At 38.1% G+C, this 21716-nt stretch overlaps 1 protein-coding gene across 1 annotated transcript in view; it reads right to left on the bottom strand.

Moving 5' to 3' along the window:
* Window positions 1-678: 678 nt before the first annotated feature.
* Btc (betacellulin) overlaps window positions 679-21716 on the bottom strand; it is a 44030-nt gene continuing 22992 nt past the window's right edge. Inside the window, exons 3-6 of the mRNA XM_034508802.2 lie at window positions 10809-10926; window positions 7011-7157; window positions 5426-5533; window positions 679-2953 (exon numbers count right to left, since the gene is read on the bottom strand). Of these exons, the coding sequence (XP_034364693.1) occupies window positions 5428-5533; window positions 7011-7157; window positions 10809-10926 (371 nt within the window). The 3' untranslated portion in view covers window positions 679-2953; window positions 5426-5427. The remainder of the gene's footprint in view (window positions 2954-5425; window positions 5534-7010; window positions 7158-10808; window positions 10927-21716) is intronic.

Raw genomic sequence — 21716 nt, forward strand, 5'->3', positions numbered from 1 at the left:
ATTTCCTCCAGGAACATGCTAATAGGCAAATCCAAAATGATGCTTTACCAAGTTTTTAGGTATTCCATTATCCAGTGAAGTTGATATTTATACAAACAGTATCAAACGATATGGAAATTTTCAGTGCATAACTCATTCACCCACTCAGATGGGTGCTTCTGGAGAGACCACACCTTATTCCTTTGTGTGTTTCTCAGCAGTGGTGGCCCAGTTCCTGTGGTGCTCAAGGGTATTCAGTGGATGCCCTATTCCTTCTCTGAGCTTCTTCTGCATGGCTGGATCGTGATGATGGAATTTTGATGCTAGAAATGAGCCTCCTTTTATACATTAGCAGACACTATTTGAAAGCAACCCTTTCACAGAAGACAACAGTTATATTTTTTGTTTTGGTTTTGGTTTTTTGTTTTGGTTTTGTTTCTGTTTTTTCATTGAGAAACTCTTGTCTACAACCTCAGGACACAGCTCAATCACTTAGTTCCAGGTTAAAGAAATTCAAACAGAACTATCTTAAGCCAAATGAGGAATGTATTATGGAAATACTAACATGTTTAATGAAATGCATATACAGAGTGGTGTGTGTGTGTGTGTGTGTGTGTGTGTGTGTGTGTGCCTGTGTGTGTGTGTGTGTGTGAGTACAATTGCTTTAAAAATTTTGTAGAAACCATTCATTGAAGCATTAGAGGTATTCTATTTGGCTCATGCATTTTCTTTTATACTGAAGCATTTGGAAAATGGAGACACCCATATGATTATCTGCTCAGCATTTTGACCCTTTCTTTCAACATTACTTCCAGCTGTATTTGGTTGGCCAGTTGAAGTACTCCTGGGGAATTAGAAACTTGAAATCAATTTTCCTTGGTTTGGTGAGTATAAAAATGTCTGGTTAAAAGTTGTTGACATCAGTTCATATCTTTATAGTGCTTTCAGAAGCCATGTGGTTTAAGTTACCTTTAAGAGAGTATAATATATATACCAGTAGAACATTCTCAAGGAAAAATATGGTTGCTTTGTTTAAAAATAAATTTATTTCATTATAACTAGTCTATATAAACAACATAGTATATGCAAAAACAATTACAAAATACACTTTGAACAAAACATGAAAGTTCTTAAAATTCTTTGATGATATCAAGAGACACCATTAAATGTTTCAGATAAAAAAATGAGGAGTTTCCCAACATTGACTGCTTTGGTCAGTCAACCGAGGACCAGGAAGCAGAGACACTTAACAGGACTGGTGGTATTTTTAATGTTCTAGGGGCCATTTAACCCAAACCTGTTTAGCATTAAAGAAGAATGGAGAGAAAACTTACACATGAGCCCAAGGAGACTAAATACAACATGCATCTGAGTTAGATATGGGTAGCCTTCCCCCTACCCCCAAGAATAGACATTAAGTCACAAGGGAGAAAAACCATTTTGAAACTTGTCAGTTCTTAGACTTAGTGGAATTGGCATGTAATCTTCATTACTGAAACCCCAGCATACTCACAAACACTGTTAAAAGAACATAGGGAATGTAGGCTTTTGTTTGAATCTGGAATCTCTCTTGTAAAGTAAAATTTACAAGGATCCCGACAGGCAGGAAAGCAGCACTATCTGAGGACATCTTCCCATTGGCTCTGTAAGTGACCTAACCTAATCAATGTGGAAATTTCCATGTTCTATAGAATACTGACTAAATATAAATTTTATTTTATTTTTATGTTTAATATAGTTTCTACTAAACATAGCATATAGTCAAAGGAACACAATAGTGGCAAAATGGTTCAATTCATAAATGCTATCTATGGTCAGGGTGTTTGTTATGACATCAAAATTCACCTGAGAGCAATTATACATACATTGGACTTGAGGCTATGGTCACATATGCTCAGCTGTGACATCACTAGTACTAACAGTCTCTTCCTGTGCTGTTTATACTTTACTGAGCATAAGCATCCATGCATAGGCTAACCAACACCAGCCATTTACTTTTGCTGTTTGTTCTGTTGATCTAAGAATTTTCTCATGTCACTGAGACTTTATGAAAAAGCAAGATAATAATAACCATGAAGTCAATCCTGCAGAAATCATGATGCGGACATCAGCTCTAGCCAGGACTCAGTATTCTGTGTCAACACGGGAAAATCTCCCTACTATCTCAGAATCATAGCAAAGCATAGTTCCAGCAGAAATCTTGGATTCCACTATTGAGTTAGTTCTCAGGAACTCAAATTAACAAAAAGGATAAAAGCATCAGCTTTAAATCCGGTCCATCTCAGTTTTGGCTCTATCAATTCCTCTATCTCTAAATCTAAGTGAAATTATTTATCTTATAATAATTATTGCATATATAGGAATGAGGACAAAAATATGCAATCTCACAGATTACTGAAATAATAAAATGAAATAATATATTTTAAGCTCTTAGAGTATGGTAAGTGTACAAACTCAGGGAGCCTTATTATTGACTCAGGTTGTTTGTTTGTTTGATTGTTTTATTTTGTGAGACAGGGTTTCTCTATATAACCCTGACTATTCTGGAACTTGCTTTGTAGACCAGGCTGGCCTTGAATTCACAGAAATCTACCTGCCTCTGCCTCCCAGGTGTTGGGATTAAAGGCATGTGCCATCACTGCCTGATGGTGACTCAGTTCTTAAAATCTAACTTCTTTCCCACTTTGATTTGTTTAATAATCCTGGCAACAAAGTTTATATTCAAATATCCCTTATTGCTGTTGTTACCTAACCAGCTCATTTGTTCTCAACTATTAGACTGTAATAAAAATATCATTATTAAAAACAATAACAAGCAACACACAGTTAAAAATAATAATAAAAATGTAAATAGAAAAATGTAAATAGAAATACATTCATTTCTAATAGCTGTTTTCCTGAGACATGTCCTGTCCATCTGCAAAATGTGTCAGGTCTTTTGTAGTTTGCCACCAGCTTGTGATAACTTTATAACCTGTAAGAATGAAGAAAACAGGGGCAGCAACTTTACAAGAAAAAAAAAAGCACCATAAAAAGCACTAGCTAATCCAGAGTCGGTTTTCGTGTTTCATTAGGGTTGTCTTTGTAATAAATGATAAGAACACTGTAATTCTTCAGCAAGTGTTACTAGCCACTATTGGCTACTGAGATGCTTGTGGAAAGGAGAGTCATTGTACCCAGAGAGAGTTATGGAAAGCGACTGCTCTCTCATGCTGAGGCTGAACAAGGAAACACCAGGCCTGATTGCTCCCAGCCTCTCTAACCTAGAGGAACTGGCCAGGAATTTAGCCAGTGCTGTGAAAAGTTAGCAGAAAGAGAGAAATTATATTTCCTTAAACATGAGTCTCAGTGCTGCGAACTGTAACAGCACACTCCGTGTGGGTCCACACGCTACTTTATTTTTAAAACAGTCTTAGTTGGATTTGATGTTTTTATAACCCAAATCATCCCACTTGATTTCTGCAGTTTGGGCTCTGTGTGCCCCTGGCAGATTTTCCGAGGGGCTCTGCTACTGATTACGTGGCTGGGACTCTGCTCCACTGTGACTTGTTTGGGGCTGCAGCTACAGGCTGCCAAGAATGTGCTGAAGATTCAAAGCAGGGTCACTTCGGGCATTTTTCCCCCATTTCTTAGGTTTCAGCAGTGGCTCTGCTTCCACCTAGCAGGGTACCAGCTAACCCTCATCATGGCCCCACCAGCTACAGGGTATTTAATGATTTTTTGCTGCTGCCAAAATCAAGTGGCACTTCTAGACTCCTGGGAGATTGACCTAGCAGTGTTCTCTCATTAGAATATCTGCACTGAATTGAGCATCCTTGGAGTTACTCCAGTTGTGGTGAGACAGCCACTAGGGAAGAATTGCTTCTTTCCTTCTACAGACAAATTACTGTCCAGAAAAGGACACACTTGCAGAATAGTCGACTGATTATATCTGCCTAGACAGAGTAATCAACCCTTAATAATTCTGCAGCACTAAGGTCTGTCAGATGATCCTGGGCCAGAAGGCAGAAGAACAGATGCTCCAACGTTTTGAAGTAGAGCGAGTGTCCAGGTGTTCAGAGGTCTCTATAAATTGGCTAAGTTTTAGAAGCTATGCTTTGTGCTTCCCACAATTATAGTTAACTCAGTCATTCTGGATTTCTGACGGGGTTGAAAACTTATAGCTATTTACCTTGAGAGAAAAGATGTGAGTGGATGGACGTCAGCTGACATTCATCCAAAAGCCAGGTTCAGAACTAAATGTTTTAGTTAGGATAGATGACAGAGGAGCTGGTTAGTCAACAAAAGGATGGACTGGGTATTAGGACTATCTTGTACCTCACTGGTACAAATTGGCATAATTATGCTCTAATTGTATCTTGAGAGAAAAATTTCATTTTAACAGGAAGGGTGATGTGTAGGAGGAGCTAAGGTGGGAGGAGTACTGAGAGGAAGAAAAGGAGTAAGAAGAGAAGAAGGAGAGGAGAAGCTAGGTGATGAAAGAGAGAAAGAGGGGGGAGACAGGGAGGCAGATGTTCATGTATCTCCACCAGTCAAAGATAGTTGTTATATCTAGGTTGGGTAGTGGGTTACACCTCTGATTGAACAATACCAAACTTATAAAGCCTATGATAAACATTTTTTTTAAAAAATGTATAAATACAAAAAGGAAAAGGGGGCATGGGATAGGGGTTTTCTAAGGGGGGGGAATGGGGAAAGGGGATGGCATCTGAAGTGTAAATAAAAGATCTAATAAAAAAAAGAATATCTGCACTGAATTAGCTGAAAGGAAGGATTTGTGACTCCTGCTGAGATCCCAACTCACAAGCACTTCAAGAGTTGGGAAATGTGCTTTATGTAAGTTACTTCACCAACATCACCATCACGGATGGCCATCATCATCATCGCCGCCACCACCATCCTCATCGTCGTCATCATCGTCATTACCATCACCGATACCACCACTATCATCATCACCAGTGTCATCATCCTCAATATCGATACAATCACCAACACCAACATCATCACCATCATCAACATCACATTGCTACTGCTATTGTATTTTCTCTCTTGGTTTGATATGTTTAAATTAAAATACTTCTTTTATTCAAAAGGGTGGAAGAAAAAATATATGAAATACCCATGACAATTATGTAGCATTAGAATGCCTACTTCTGTGGTAGCGCATTTGAGAAAAGGAAAAGAATGGAACGGGCCTTTAAACATAAAATTAAAATTAATTATTTTAGCATGTTCAAACAAAAAAACTGTTTCTATGTTTCTGTTATTACATCATGATACAGTTAGAGCAAATCGTTGAGGTTTTGTCATAAAGAAAATGAGTTTATCTTTAGATGTTTGTATACACAATCGAATTCCAATCAGTAATTATTAGACATAATTAAGCCCTAACTCGCCACTTGCAGTCAGTCCCTAGCTTCCCTTCTACTGTGTTTGGCACACTTACCGCTAAGCAATATTGGTCTCTTGAATATCTTCACTTATGGGAGTTTTATCTTTATCCAAAGTTTCCATTTTCTCTTCCTTCCTTTTTTTACGATGTTTCCGAAGAGGACTTGAAAAATAACATGTTAGGAATTAGTCTGAGTGTGTGAGCTTAAGTCAGTATGCAAATATTCAGTAAGAGAGCCCGGGCCTTAATTCTATGCTGTTCAAGATATGTAAGCTCCACTTTTGTCTTAAGTCCACTGGCTTCTTTTGACACATTCCTTTTTGTAAGTTCAAGTGTTAGCTGCCAAAGGCCCACAGCCTTGGTGGCAAGCAAGTATTTATATACACAGGAAGAATCTGGTTCCTAATTATGGATAGAGATTAGTGGACAGAAGACAAATTGTCATGCAAAGTTATTTCACAGTGCAGAACAATTAGCACTACTTGATGTTAAGGAGAAGCAGTAAGGGCTGGAGTCAGGCATAGAAACTGGAAGAGTGTCTGTAACCCCTGGAAATATTACTAAACTTCTAGGCATGTAAACGAAGAAATTGGTTTAATATTCTGTGATGCACTCTAGCTTTTTGAACATGTGGTTCAAGGTTAATATAAAAAGGTCATTTCCCAGCTGTGTTCGACATATCCTCCGACCTAAATGTAAAGTTAAAAATAGTTCTTTCTACAATAAAGTATAAAAACTCAAAACTATTTTTCAATTAAATGTCTAGGATTCCTCTAAATTATCTAGTTCAGTACACGTGTTTTACAGAAAATACAATCCAAGCTCAGAGACATTTTGAAATTTCTTCAGAACATCAAAAATATCTAATTGTGGAGCTGGTCAAAATTAGTTTATGTTTTTGGTTTTTGGGTTTTTTTGTTTGTTTGTTTTTCTGTATTTCTTTGTTTTATTCCAGGAACACTATAAAGGAATCGAGTGACATCCTCTTTCAGCACAGCCTGGAGCCCAGAGGAGGATGCCATGGTTTAAAAGGGGGTGGATCCTCCTCAAGGCAACAAAATATTAAACTCAATGATAGGTTTTCAAAGAAACTGTTCACATATTAATAATTTTCTAACCCACTGTCCCTCAAAGTAAAAAAAAAAATGTATCTCTGAATTCCAAATGCATAATGAGAACTCATGAAAATTAAAACAGAAGAAGTTGTCCACTCATATAAAATTAATTACTTTAATATGGTCACAAAATGTTTTTGTTTGTTTTTTTTTAATTCTTCAACATCACTATGTAATGAAACAGTTTTGGAAAATGATAATTCCATTTAAGTTACTAACAAACACAAACTACACCTCCCTTTGGGGCTAAATAGCAGAAAGGTTTAGCCCAAAGATATCTACAAATTTTATTTTAACTTATAATACTTATTTCCTGTAGATTGATTAAAAACTATCTATGCTGTGTTTTATTATTAATAAAATTTTTATGTCAACAAACACAAGCCTCAGAAAGTTGATTTATTTAAAGTAAAGCAAAAGTGAAGGGATAGTAGGAGAAAGAAGAGGAAGAAGAGAAGAAAAGGGAAGCAGAGAAAAGCAAGATAAAATTTCTCATACTTAAACATCAGTGTAAACACACTTACTGGCAGCAGGTGCAGACGCTGATCACTAAAATGATGAACACCACCATGACCACTATCAAGCAGACCACCAGGATCTGCCCCCTGTCCTGCTGGAGGTAAAACAGGTCCACTCGCTCACACCGTGCCCCGAAGTAGCCTTTCTCACAGCTGCTCAGAAAAAGAACTTTTATGAGTCTCCAGTTCTCTTTGGAAGAAATTAGCACTGTTTTTGTTCCTTAGTAAAGACCATGGCTTCTTTTTAAAAAGGAAAAAAAATTTTAAAAGGCCCACTCTCCTCTTCTGTATTCAGGAGCAACTGTACCTGGCTTCACTGAAATCCACCATCACTAGAAAGTTATTAACTTGTCTGGTAGGGACAGACAGTCATCGACACCTATTAAAAAAATTTCACAATTTTGATCTTTCAGATTGTGCAGAAGACAATAAAATTCCCTCCACAGCATTTTCAATTCATAAAAGCCTCATGACAAGGAAGCCAAAGCTGCACAAACACTCGTGTCATTGTAGAGTAAGATAAACACTTCACTGCATCAATGTGCTTCTTTAAAACAACATGATTTCTTATAGCCAGCAGTGGTGGTCCAGGCCTTTGATCCCAGCACTGGGGAGGCCAAGGCAGACAGATCTCTGTGAGTTCAAAGCCAGTCTGATTTGCAGAGCTAGCTCCAGGACAGCCAGAGCTACACACACACACACACACACACACACACACACACACACACACGCCCTGAGTTTTAACTCTATGACTGGGGAGACTACATGTCAGGAGGCAAGCTTCTATTGCTCATGCATCCTTACTTCACAGATATATCACGAGTCCTGTGATATTCTGTTAGTTGGGTGAGTACGGCTACATTTACAGGTGTGCTCACCACTGCCTTGAATCCCCTTCCCTCTAAGTAGTGTCCTTTGATTTCATGGCCCCTATTAAACAAAAGCAATCAGAATTGAGGATTTCAGTGGGGCTATGGATTCCCTCAGTCCCTCACATCTCTATCAATATAAGCTCAATATATACTTTAGCTCAGCAGATTCCCTAAGCCTGTGGTTGCTGTTAGGAAAACTTTTGACCAAGCTGGGAATTATCCATGCAAAGCTCCTGATCTAATGACTCAGTGATCTGTGACAATGCATAAAACTCATGAATTGTTATAGAACCTTAAAAGATACATAAAAAATTGAGGGCATTTGAATCAAATTTATGTCTTACAACACCAGCATCTTTGCATTAACATTTACCCTTATTCTCTACAGATATACCCAAACACTATGAGATATTGGCCACATGCACAGTTGTTTAAACATCAAAAAAAAAAAAAAAAAAAAAAAAATCAAATCCTGCACCTTGAAAAGATTTCTGTGCAACCTCATTTATTTATAAACCTCAGGATTTACTGCCAAGCTGTTCTATGTCCCGTGCTCCACAAGAGCCACAGAGCCAGTACTGCTTCAGTAAGAAGATCCTAACTGCCAACATTGTAGCTGACAAAATGTTTCAAAAGCCAACAGGAACAAACAGAAGCAATCTCTCGAGGAAAATGTGAACTGTTATTCAGAGAAGCACACCGTGACACCTAAGGATGCAGAAGAGGATCTCAGGACAGGTGGGGGAGAACTGCTTCATTCAAGACCACTGGATGCCTTCATTCTAAGTCAAAACATAGTTGAAGAAGCTGGAGCGATGGCTCAGTGGTTAGGAGCACCTGCTACTCTTTCAGAGGACCCAGGTTCAATTCCCAGTACCCTCATGGAAGCTCACAGCTATTTGTAATTCCAGTTCCAGTTCCAGATGATCCAATGCCTTCCTCTGGCCGAAATGGGCTTCTGTGTACATGTGGTGCACATAGATACACTCAGGTGCACAGACACAGAAAATAAGTAAATATTTATTTAAAAAAAAACACAGGTTGAAATTTTAGAAAAATGTGAGATGAGGGGTAGGCAAAAACATCAAAAATGCTTTTAAAATTAAGGATTGCAAAGGGTCTGCTTTAATTGAATGTGGAAGGGAAGGTTATTAAGCATCTATAAAGAATATAATTAAGCCTTAAAGATTTAATGATTTTTTTAACAAGCCTACTACACCTGACTCTTTAAAACATAAGAGTTTTGCCCATAAATGAACAGCCATTACACACTGCTCTTTAGGAATTTTTGTCTAACTATGAACTCTGGGTTCAGCAGCTTTAACGTAATGTCTCAGCAAGCAGAACTTCCTGTAGGTTGTAACTTCATGACAGCATGCTAGGTTGTAACCTCATGACAGCATGCTAGAAGTCAAACTTGAACATGTCTACAGCACCTCTCCAGGCATTTCACCATTCAACAGACCAATTGCACATCAACTGGTGATTGTTTTCACCTGATGATTGGTTTCCCTGTGAGTCTCCCACGTGGAAAGCAAGAGGAAAGGAGAGCTGAAGCCTGAGTCATCTTACATCACCAGTAGGGAAAAGCTCTCTAGGGTAACAGAGGGATTTGCATACCAAACCCTGAGAAGGGACACAAGATCCTACAGGGCATCTGCAAACACAGTGAAAAATAGGCCAAGAAAGTTAATCCAGGATCAGAGGAGTTTTGGAGGCTAAAGAAATAGGTATTACCCTCCTGTGGAATGGGAAATCTGAGAATTGATCTTAGGCAGGGAGATTACACAATCTGGTTTTCATCTCAGAAGATGGCACAGTTAAAGAACAATGAATCTGCAGACCTGGGAACCAGTCAGAAAAAAATGTATATACTGGGTCAAAGGGCATTCATCTTTTAAAAATTCAGTATATGTCTCTAAGCCAGTAAAAGAACTAAATGGAAAAATTTTAAATTTGGTCTACACACACACACACACACACACACACACACACACAAATGCATGCACACACACATGTACATACACACACATGCACACATTTTTTTTACACTAGCAATTCTTATTCCACCTCTATTATCTGTGCATATTTCTTTTTAGAATTGAATTAACTTAAAATTTGAGGAAGCCTGTGTATAATGTTCAGGCAAAATTGTGAGTTTTTTTATGCCTGTGAAATACTTATGGGGAATTATATATTAGGGAAGCTGTGCAGAAGAATATATATATATATATATATATATATATATATTATAGTCTCCTGTGAACTTGAGGTTAAAATTATGCTTAAAGAATCACTTGATCCCTCTGTGAAGTAAAATCCTAGAATACTCTTTAAAGGGGCATCCCATTAAGAGAATATGAATATTAATAATACACAAAAAAGTTGGAACTTGGACTCTTGATCTAAGACTTGAAAAGTCAAGTCCTCTCCCCACTTACTCCCAAGTGGGCTAAATAGGCCATTATGATCTCTACTTAGAACTAGGTCTGACTTCTTCACACTTTACTGGCACCTGCGAACAAAAAACAGCATCTAATATGGCAGGAGTCTCTTTGTATTTATGTTACTTACAGAACCGGCTCACACATGCTAAAGAATCTGTTTTCATTTGAAACACCCAGGAGATGATTGGAACTGTCGGGCATCCTAACACAGTTAGAATCGCCTTTTCTTGCTCAAGGGAGCTGGGGACACCAGAAGTGCAGAATTGGACCTGGATTCTCATACTCAGATTTCAGAAGGAAAGTTTGCGTCAGTTTCTCCACAAGTAGACGCTGAGCTGGGCCCTAAAAAACTGGCTGAAGGCAGGACCCGACAGAACTGTGTCCGGACAGATGGTAGGGTTAGCTCAGACTTTCCAATGCTGTCAAACCCCAGGCTGGGAGTATGCTGCACCCCTTTGCTCATGAGCAGGGAGCCTTCCACTTACATGCAGGAGGGAGTTTGCTCGTCCACCACGAAGCGGCATCTCCCATGGATGCAGTAATGCTTGTACTGTTTGGGGCACCGAGAAAAGTGGGTTTTCAATTTCTGTCTTGGAGTGGTACCTGGAGAAGGAAAAAAAAGTATTAAAACACTAACTCCCCGTTTTATTCGTTGGTTCACATCTAATACATGACGAATGTTGAGAAAAGAGCCACAAGCCAGCTCCCACCCAGAGCTAAACTTCCATGCTCATGGCATAACTAACACTTTGCAGGATCGAGACACGAGGAGGGGAGAAGAAGCAGAAGGACATATAGCAGTCACTGCAGAGGCCCATTTCCCACATGCCAACGATATTAAGTCGTGATTCAGTTAACAGCAATACCCACTGAACTTCTTTATATTAACATAACACATAGCAACACTGTGGGGCAGACAGAAGAATCTGGAAGACTTTTGATAACCAATATAAAGATTTCCATGACACCAAGATGTCATGCAGATTTCTCAGGATCCATGGGAGATTACTTCCAGGGGGTCCCTAAACCCAATGAAATCTAAACTTATAGAATGTGGTATAGTGTGTATACATAATATACACACATCCTCTCTATACTTTAAGTCATCTCTAAATTACTTACTGTACCTGGTGCAACATGAATATCAAATAAGCTGTTGCACCGTTAGTAAATAATAGCCTGCTAATCTCTAGGACAGGTTTGAGCCACAGTTGGATGAATGCATCTGTGCAGAGCTCATAGGCTCCAAGGGCTACTCCAAAATTTCAGTGGATGCCAGATTGCTGCTGAGTTTGCTGGCTGACCTGGTTTTCATCATTGAATCACTTGACTCCCAGGCTGAATGCTTGTGCATGCCAGATATTCTGCTCTTGTGCACGCCAGTTCGTGGGACTCATCAGAAAAGACTGTAATTCTAGAAATAACTGCACAGCGTGTCGAAGCGAGAACCTGTGCATTCTGCCAAACCACTGGTAAGTTGGCTCCCACCCACTGAGTGTTTTCTAACCCTTTAAGTGTAGGTTCTGAAGCATCAGTGAACAAAGTACCCTCTGTCTGTTTCCTGTGACACAATTGCACAAATCAAAGGAAACAGCCAGGAAAACATCTATAGAAACCATAAAACAATTGCAGGGCACTGGGGGAAAAATGGAAAAGACCCTGAATCAGGTGCAAGGATCGGCATGTAAGTCTGAGCTGCCCTTCAGTAGCTGAGTCCACATAGCCTTATTAAGCTGCCAGAGCCTTGGTTTCCTCATCTATAAAGTAAAGATGAGAAGATCCACTTTAATGGGATGTTGAGAGGTACAAACAAAGGTGTAAGAATCCCCTTTTAAAAAAAAGTGTGAACATGAGTGAGCACAGGGAGACAAATGTAGTGAAGTGAGAGGGTCTTGTCAGGAGCAGCAAAAGATGCAAGGGATGGAGTTAGAGACTGTCTTAACAGACTGTAGTGACACACAGAGCAAGAGAGACTAGATGGTGGTTTGTCCCAATGAAGCTATATGTTTGGTACCTGTAACATTGCACTGGGAAGTGTTCTTTGCACCATTGGGCAAGGCACTGTAGACCACACTAGCATAAAGAGAGGCTGGGCACTAGGAGAGCACCAAGGAATACTGGGGCATGCAGACAAGTGTGATGTGAGCCTGGACCAGGGAATGGAAAGGAAGGAGATAACTTGAAGATGTAAGCAAGACCTCAAGGCAGATCCTTGCTTTAGGGGGTCCTTCTTGATTTGCAAAGCACCCTTGCCTTTAAATCTAAGCCATGAGGCTGTGTATCCGAAACTTCACTAATTCCCCTTGTTGTTGGGTTCCTTTATAACACACCCGGACTTTGAATAAACACCACATCTACCATAATTCTAAAAGACAAATTAACTAGCAGCTGCTGGATGCAGTGATTTAAGCAGTCTCTGCCCATGCAAGCAATACAAATCCACGCCAAGCAAGCAGTTGCCAGGCCTGTTTTGATCGCTCAGCTGGCCTTGCCGGAGAAGCATGCTTTTTAGAATTTCTGGCGTCATTTGGATTTAAAACCCGTTGCAAGCCACCAGGCAGCAAATGTCTGGTGATTTCTCTATGAAACTTTCAGAGCTGAAACAGAAATAAATCACACATCCTGATATTTAATTGCAAATGAACAAAATTCTGTCTTGCGATATCTTTGAAATGAGAAAATCTGTTGTCATTCTCCCTGCAAATGGCATCTAGAGAAACAGTTACTTCTCATCCAGCATCTGCCTTGGTCATGTTGTCTGAAAATGAACTGGGAAACCTTATTCTATCAAGAGACCAGGGTGAGAGAGGCCAGGGGAGACCATTCCACTCTTCAGGTGCACAAATATTTATCAAGAAGTCAAAGGACAAAATTACCATTCCTATGACAAAACTACCCTCAGTCCCAGTCCGAACTCTTGTGTTTCTCTCTTGAAAACTGAATGGCATACCCCTAAAAACGGGACAAGGTAACATCCATGATTCCAGAGGCGAGTGACTTTAATTGGGCTTCTTCCTCTCACCTTAACCTGGTTCGATGCATTTTATTCTACTGAAGTGTTCCCTTGAAGGTATGGTGGTATTTCAGAATTTCACAGAGCAATTACACTGTCAGATAGCCAGGGCACAAGCATAACCTCAGACTTGGAGGGCTGCTTCAGATGCTGAATCTCAGTCTCTTGTGGGACACTGGCTTCTCAAGATTCAGAGGTCCATTGAGTCAGAAACAATTAAAGTTATGACAGATGAGTGTATGCAAAGTTTTGGTTTAAAGAGTTTGCAGTCAGGATCAGAAACTAAGACAAGGTGCTTGGCTCATCTGGGCCATTGGATGAGAAGCCTTTACTATCATTGGGTCAGATTTCTAGTTAGATTAGATACGACAGATTCCGGTGGGCTAAGCCATTGGAGAGAAATCCAGAAGACAACTAGATAATTTAGTTCTGACATGGAATTTTCTTGGGTCTAACACATTTACCATATTAGTATGTAACTATTACATAGCAGAGTTTTTGTAACATTTGTTTCCATTCCAATAGAGCTTGTTACAAGTGTATTTAATAATTATGTAAGTAGTATGTTACCAGTAACTCTCTTTGGCAGGTAACTATCTATAAGGGTAACATACTATAATTATCATGACATTTAAACATTTTGTTATATTAATTATTTAATTAGCTTGCATCTGTGCATGAATGCATGACTGTGGACGACAAAGGACCACTTGAAGCAGTTGTCTCCTTCTACCGTGTGGGTTCTAGGAATCAAACTCGGGTCCTCAGGCTTGGGCAGCAAGTGCATTTACCAACTGAGCCATCCAATCAGCCCAGGAATACTTTTTGTAATAGTTACTGTGGTGACTATTAGTCTACATTATGTCTAGCCCCTTAGTTACATATGTAATAGAACTAACTACAGGGAGGATGCTAAATATTGAAATAGAAGTTTTATGGAATAAAGAAAGAAGAGGAAGACAATGACTACAAATTTGTTCTTGCACATGCATATCTGACCTGTAAAATGAAGAAGCATGCCCAGAAGAGGGCATACAAAGTCCCCACAGGTCTGGGGGCTAAGGTTCCTTCTAGCCTATGAAGCTTGTCAAAGGCTTTAATAATACTTCTAAGCTTCTGGGTCTCTTCCCAGCAGAGGTTTCCTCATTTTACAATCTTCTTGTGCCCACATCTAAAGATAGTTTTATATTTTTAAAGTTAACTTTCCTTCTTATCTTACCAACTGTTTCCTTCAATTGGATGCAAGGAAAATTCACAGTGTCCTTGAAGCAATGAAAAGGTTGGAATTTAGGGAATCTCCATGTGTCTTACAGCTAAATGTCATTTCCTATAGAAAAGTGGAAGGGAAAGATGCCCCTTTCTGAGCAAATGGGATCTTTGATTGAGACTGGAAAGAGCTGGGAATTATGGGATGGTGTTAAATCCAGGTTAGACAATATTTTGACCAAATCGGCCAGGCTGGTCATTACAAAATTAAGGTCTACACAGACAGCAGATCTGCTATATAGTCTAGTAAAGGAAAAAATACCAGTTAATTAGTAAAAATACCAATTAAAATACTAATTAAGCCAAGTTGCTCTATGAAAAAATCCCACTACTTCTTGACCTTTGTGCCCATTGTTCATTGTTTATTGCTGTCATCGTAAAGAAGGCCCATTGTATCCTAGATGGTGATGAGTGTGAATGACTGTACCCCTTACTCATCAGAAAACAACACCCTAAGGACGTAATTCTTAGATACCGAGGCTATTTAAAGTAAAAATAGAATTATTTAGACCCAGAAAATATGCCTCAGTATCATCTAACCTACTTCTTCACACTCCTTGCTCCAGACTTGGGCTCTGAAAGCTTATGTGAGTTATCAATGGCGAGAGCCAGATATTAAAAGTCTGCTCCTGACATCAGTTACTCTTTCAAGATCCATCTGGACTCCCCCATTACTTTGCTGTCAGGCAGTTTGTCTTTTAAGGAGTTCCCTCATATCATCCTCATTTTGATTCTCCCAGATAGCTTTCCCATGACTAACAATATGCATCCTAGAGATGATGTCACCTGAATGTCAGGCTACTCTGCTTACTTTGTGAGCTTAAACAAATCTCTTAGTCTTTCAGTGCCTCAGTGCCTTCATATGAAACAAGAAATAATAAAGGTACGGTTTTTTTTACTAATAAATCAATTAATAAATGTAAAGCACAACAGTACCTTGTATATAGCTCAGGTTTAATGATGATACATATTATTGTTGTTGATGTTATTGCTAGATATACTCTATACGCATATAAACATAGTACAATAAAATAAGGTTTTACGTGTGCTTGAAATTTAGTCGTTAACATCTTAAGATAATTATTCTTTATCTTTTATTATTTTATTAATTTGTTATTATATTGTCTAAATATATATATAAACTCCCTGCCAATTGCAGATAAAATACTCATGGAGAGGGAGCATTAAAATATACTAGTAAAAAATAATTAACAAAGAATAAAGACAGACAGCAAGAGAGAAAAATAATAGCAAAAGAACCATATGCAGAAAAATAAAAAAATAAACTAAAATGTATAATTTCCCCTATCAGTAATTACTTAAGATGAAAATGAGCTGAACTCTTCTGTCCTGAGCAACTGAATGTCTAAACTTTACCATGTCTACATTGTCTACGAGACACTTTAGGTTTAGGGAAGTTCATGTGCTCAAACTGAAGGAATACAGAACATCCAGAGCAATGCTAAGCAAAGGACATCAGTGGTGGTTATGCATATATTAGACCTAAGAAGCTTTAGCTCAAAACTCTACCACCAGACATCAAGAATCAAAGACAAGGGTTATTATTTTGCCACAGTATAAATATACATGCACCTGACATGAGAAAAATCTAACAATATAAAGCAAATATTGGCAGAACTGAATGGAGAAATAATTCTTTCCATATATGAAATCCAGCAGACAGGACACCTGTGAAAATTAATAAAAATATCTTTGCTACTCACAGACAGACAACAACACAGGGCAAATGACTGGGATTCGTGGCAAGCACATTGTCCAGGGCTCAGGAAGGCAATATATGAAGAATGGACTCTAATCTCTATATACTCCACACAGCACTGCAGTTGATGAGTGCAGGGGAGCAGCCAACTTGCATCTATACCCTTGATAGATGAGATGAAACAGTCAATCATAGTAGAACAATGTGTTCCAAGAAGGACAGGAATGGACTCAAGTTTCCCCGGCCAGAACATGTAGATGCTGAGTCAAAAGTCATTGGTAAGAAACATAAGAAAAAAAAAGGAATCTAGAACTCCTTTAAAATACCTTTCTGATCACAATGAAATAAAGTTAAAACTAGAAAATAGCAGAAGGAAAAGTGGAAGGTTTGTCAATGTGGAGTTGAGCAATGTGCTTCTGCAACACCAGTGGGTCAAAGATGAAATTTAAATGAAATTGCAAAACATCTTGAAACAAACAGAACATATCAAAACATACTAGACTCAGAAGAGACAGAGACAGCATTAAAAGTTTATAATGACAAAGATTTACATTGTAATAGGAGAGAGATCTCGAATAGATAACCAACATCATATTTTAAAATGAAATGAACAAATCAAGCCAAAATTTGGGAGATGCAAACCAATAACAGAATTTAGTGAAAATAAGAGAACACAAAACATATATATATATATATATATATATATATATATATATATATATATAATCTTTGTCATATATATATATATATATATATATATATATATAATGGATTTTTTTTCTGGAGAAACAAACAAATTGAATAGTTAATGACAAAAGGAGAGAAAACACACATCAACTAAAATGTAGATAGAAATGAAAATGGAGATATAGCAATTGGTGCCATAGAGACAAAGCTCATTGTATAAAAATTCTATGAAAAAGTATGCACTAGCAAATTGAAAGTTCTAGAAATAGTCTACCATGACTGCATCATAATGAAATATAAAATCTTAACATATGTATGACTCATGAGAAGACTGTACCTAAAGTTTTTAAAAAGCCTCAATGAAGAGACTTTATGGGCTTCATGGGTTAATTCTATCAAATATTTAATTAATGTCAACAATTCATAAACTCTTACCAAAATCTGAAGGGAAAACATACTTCTAAACTTACTTTACAACCTCAGCATAATCTTAACACCAGAGTCAAAGACATTACAAGCAAAGAAAAACCATACGCAAGTGCTCCATATGAACCTGGATGCAAACTTTCAATAAAATGCTAGAAAATGAAGCCACACAGCAAATTTAAAAGACCATGGACCATGAGCAAATAAATTTAGCTGTGGGAGGTAAGGAAGAATAAGTATACAAAAAGCACTCAGAATAATGCACATTAATAAAACAAATGATGAAATCAAATGATCTCCATCCATGCAAAAAGGCCTGTCAATATATTCATTATTTTTTGTAATAAAAAACTCTCAACAAACTATGAATGGAAAGAAATTACCTCATATAGGTCAGATCCAAAAGCCCAGAGCTAACATTATACTCAATGGTGAAATTTTTAAACTTCCCTGCTAAGACCAAAAATGAGGAAGAATGCAGTCTTGTTACTTCTAGTTAACACAGAATTGTAAATGGCAGACAAATGAATTGAAATAAAAAAAGAAAAGACATTCAAATTAAAAAAGAAAAGTTAAAATTGTTCCAATTTTAAAATGGCATAATCTTGTATGCAGCCAACTCTAAAGACCCAACACAAAACATCACAAAAACTAATTTGGCATAATCTTGTATGCAGCCAACTCTAAAGACCCAACACAAAAACATCACAAAAACTAATTTATGAGTTCCACAAAGTTCTGGGATTTAAAAAATCAATACACAAAAGTCATTTGTATTTCTGTTAACAGACTCACACAAGATGAAACTAAAAATTAATCATAGTGACCACAGAATCAAAACTAATAAACATTTAGGAAGAAACTTTAAGAAGGGAAAATCAAAATTCTGATGACATATTTTTGCAGCAATGGAAAAATGATAGAAAATTACAAAGGTTCAAAAATCATAACAGTCTTGAACAACAAGAAGAAAGTTGGAAGCAATTTCTAATTTCAAAGAACACGCACAAAACTATAAAATAGAATATAATCATACAAACACAGATACATAGAAGAAAATCAACAACCCACAGCTCAATTCAAGTGTATATAATTAATTAAAGTGCACCAAGAGTAATAAGAAGGCAAAAAGAAAGAAAGGCTAGGATAGGCTCTTAAATAATGAAGTTTGTTGCAGTAGTGGCACACATACCTTGGTGGTAACCAACAGCCCTCTAACTGGACCTAAGACCCACTCAACAAAAGAGAAGTCATATGTAGTAAAATATTCGAGCTACCCAGGGGAGTGAAGTCATGGATCTTGGAGGAGAACCTGCTACTTTGCTTTAAACCAGCGTAATCCCTAACGATATTCTAAATATTTGTTTATGCCTACAGGTAAGTGTAGTTCTTATGCTGCACCAAGGAAACCTCTCTTTGCAACAGAAAAAGACCATTCTAGAAAACGATAACCAATCCAAATGCAGAGGTGTAGCGCACAGTCCTAAGAGATACATCTGCAGTAATACACTTTAACCTAAAGTTCAGGGAACATTGTAGAAGACAGGGAGAAAAAAAGTATAAGAGCCAGAGGCTAAGGATGTTTGCTGTATGATTGTGTCCACTAGAAATGTCGGAAGCTACACCCATGAGGTCTTACCAAAATGTCAGACTAACACGACCTGACCAAGGATAAGATCAGCAAACATACTAACATAGAAGGGGGAAGTTCAAGAGGCTTCAACCCCAAGACAAAGACCTTCAAGCAATTACTGAATGGTGAGAAAGGAAGTTAGGCTTCTCCAGGGAAGAGCACAAGAACTGGTTATCTAGTACCAAATGGTCAGCCCTGAAACATCTATGCAGGTAGCTTTATGATTAGGTTGTACGTAAGTATTTAGTAATATGTATGTGTGTGTATGTGTGTATGTTATAAACATATACATATAACAACAATTAAAGAAAAGCCACAAATTTGAAAAAGATGAGAGAATATATGCAAAGGGTTGGAGAAATAAAACCAAAAGGGAAAATGATATAATTACATTATAATCTCAAATGACAAATTAAGCTTGAAAATGAATATCATACAAAAAGAATGAAATTTGATTCCTTCCTCACATTATTCATAACAGTATATTCAAAATGGGTTTTGGATTCAGGTAAGACCTAAAACTTTAAGATTTGTAGAAGAGATCATAAAGGAAAACTTCTTGATGGCTATGACACCAAAAGTAGAGAGTCAAATGAAAGTGCTGCTCAGCCAAGGAATCAGCAGAGCCAAAGGCAGACTATAGGACAAGAGAAAATGTCTCCAAACCATATTACAGCAAGTTATTGATATCTAAAATATATAAGAAACTCTTAAACTGATCAGCAACTTAATATTCAAAATGGGACTATGGAATTAAATAGGTATTTTACCGAAGAAGACTTACAAATGCTCAACATACACGGGGGGGGCGGGGGGAGAGAGAGAGAGAGCTGTTTAATATCATGGATTACCAGAGAAATGCAAATCTAAGCCAAGGTAAGAGAGATAAGAGATTTTACCTTACACTTTTATTCTTACTATTCTTATCAAAATCAGAGGGAGAGAGAAATTATGTGATGAGCTTGTAACATGTTGGTGAGAGTATAATCTCCCAGGCTGCTATGGAAAGGAGTGAAGTTTCCTCACACAAAATTAAAGTGAGAAATCCCATGATCCCACAAGACGACGAGTCTTCTGGGTATTAATCCTAAAGAGCTAAAATTGAGAAGTCAAAGAGATATTTGTGCGCCATGTCCATTGTAGCCTTTTCCACAAGAGTCAAGTGTAGATACAGCCCAGGTGTCTATTGATGGCTGAGCGAATTAAGAAAAGGCAGCATTTACACTGAAACAATAGCCATCTGTGTGAAACGAGGAAACCCTGGAATATGTGGCAATCCGAATTCACCTGAAGAACATCACTCTAAACTAAACAGAATAATCACAATGTGTTAGTCCTGAATGATCCCACTTCTCTATGCTATTGAAATCAGCAAAATTCACAGAAGCCGACAATAGAGTCATGGTTGCCAGCATCTGAGGGGAAGGATACAGAGACCTGCTAAACAATATGCATAAAGCTAATTAAACACAATGAATAAATTGAAGATATCTGTAACATAACTTCGACCTTTTAATAACAACTGCATTATACATCTTAAGATTTGTTCATAGTGAAACTGTTAAATGTACTTACTATTACATTAAAATTAGAAGAAAAATCATTAGGATTATGGCAAGGAAGACTATTGAACATTGCCAATCATTATGAAATAATTTCCCAGGGATAATGTGGAAAATGCCATCATTTATAATATTTGAAACTAGACTGAAGAAAAACATTCAGCTACATGCAGTTGACCTTGTTATGCTAGCATGGGTGACAGGACCAGGCCCCATAAGCATGAGCTAAGACACAAGTGGATTCCTTGGCCTATGAATATCCTGCCACCCACCCACTGCTCTGAAGGATGAAATGAGAAGACTGGGCCAGAACTGGTGACTCACATGAGGGAGACTTGCTCAGCAAGTTCCTGGCTCTGTGACCGTGTCCCAGGGGACTAGTCAACCAGTACTCACAGATGTGACCATGCTTCCAGCTCAGTGAACCTCCCAGGGAATACACCAGGCCCTTCTCCACTATACCCAAATATTTGAAGTGGTCTGTAGAATTTTTCTCCTAAAATTAGAAATAAGCCATGCAGGAGTCTATATCACATAAATCTCTGTAGAACCAAAAGCAACTTAGATCAGCCAACAATAGCAAGTGGTAGTCCAAGGACCCAGTCTGATGCACAGCTTGTTATTCAAGCCTTTGATAATATTAAATCAAGCATCTCCAAGATAAAATATGGAGATATTATTTTCTTCCCCCCCACCCCCATGGTCTGAATTAGACAAAGAAGAAAAGGATGGATGTGTCAAGAATTCAAGAATCCAAGCCAACATATCATACAGTGGAGTGTGGTTCACTGTGAGACCATGAAAGGATGACTTGGTTTCTGGTAGAGCACAGGCTTAGATATAGCCAGAGACCCAACAGGTGTCCATTGCCTCTGAGGGACGGCACATATCTCGCCACACCTCCAGATTCTAGACTATTTAAGTCAGGTCCACCCTGACCTAAGGGGGGTGCATCCAGATTCAACTACCATCCGTCATGAAAATAAAGCCTGTAAAACACACGGACTTCCACGTGTCTTTTGGGGGCCCACCATGGGGGAACCGGGGAGAAGGTCTCAACTACCTAGTGAGCCGTGTCTAATCTCC

Source organism: Arvicanthis niloticus, chromosome 7 (genome assembly GCF_011762505.2).
Source record: "Arvicanthis niloticus isolate mArvNil1 chromosome 7, mArvNil1.pat.X, whole genome shotgun sequence".
In the NCBI taxonomy this organism is placed as follows: Eukaryota; Metazoa; Chordata; class Mammalia; order Rodentia; family Muridae; genus Arvicanthis; species Arvicanthis niloticus.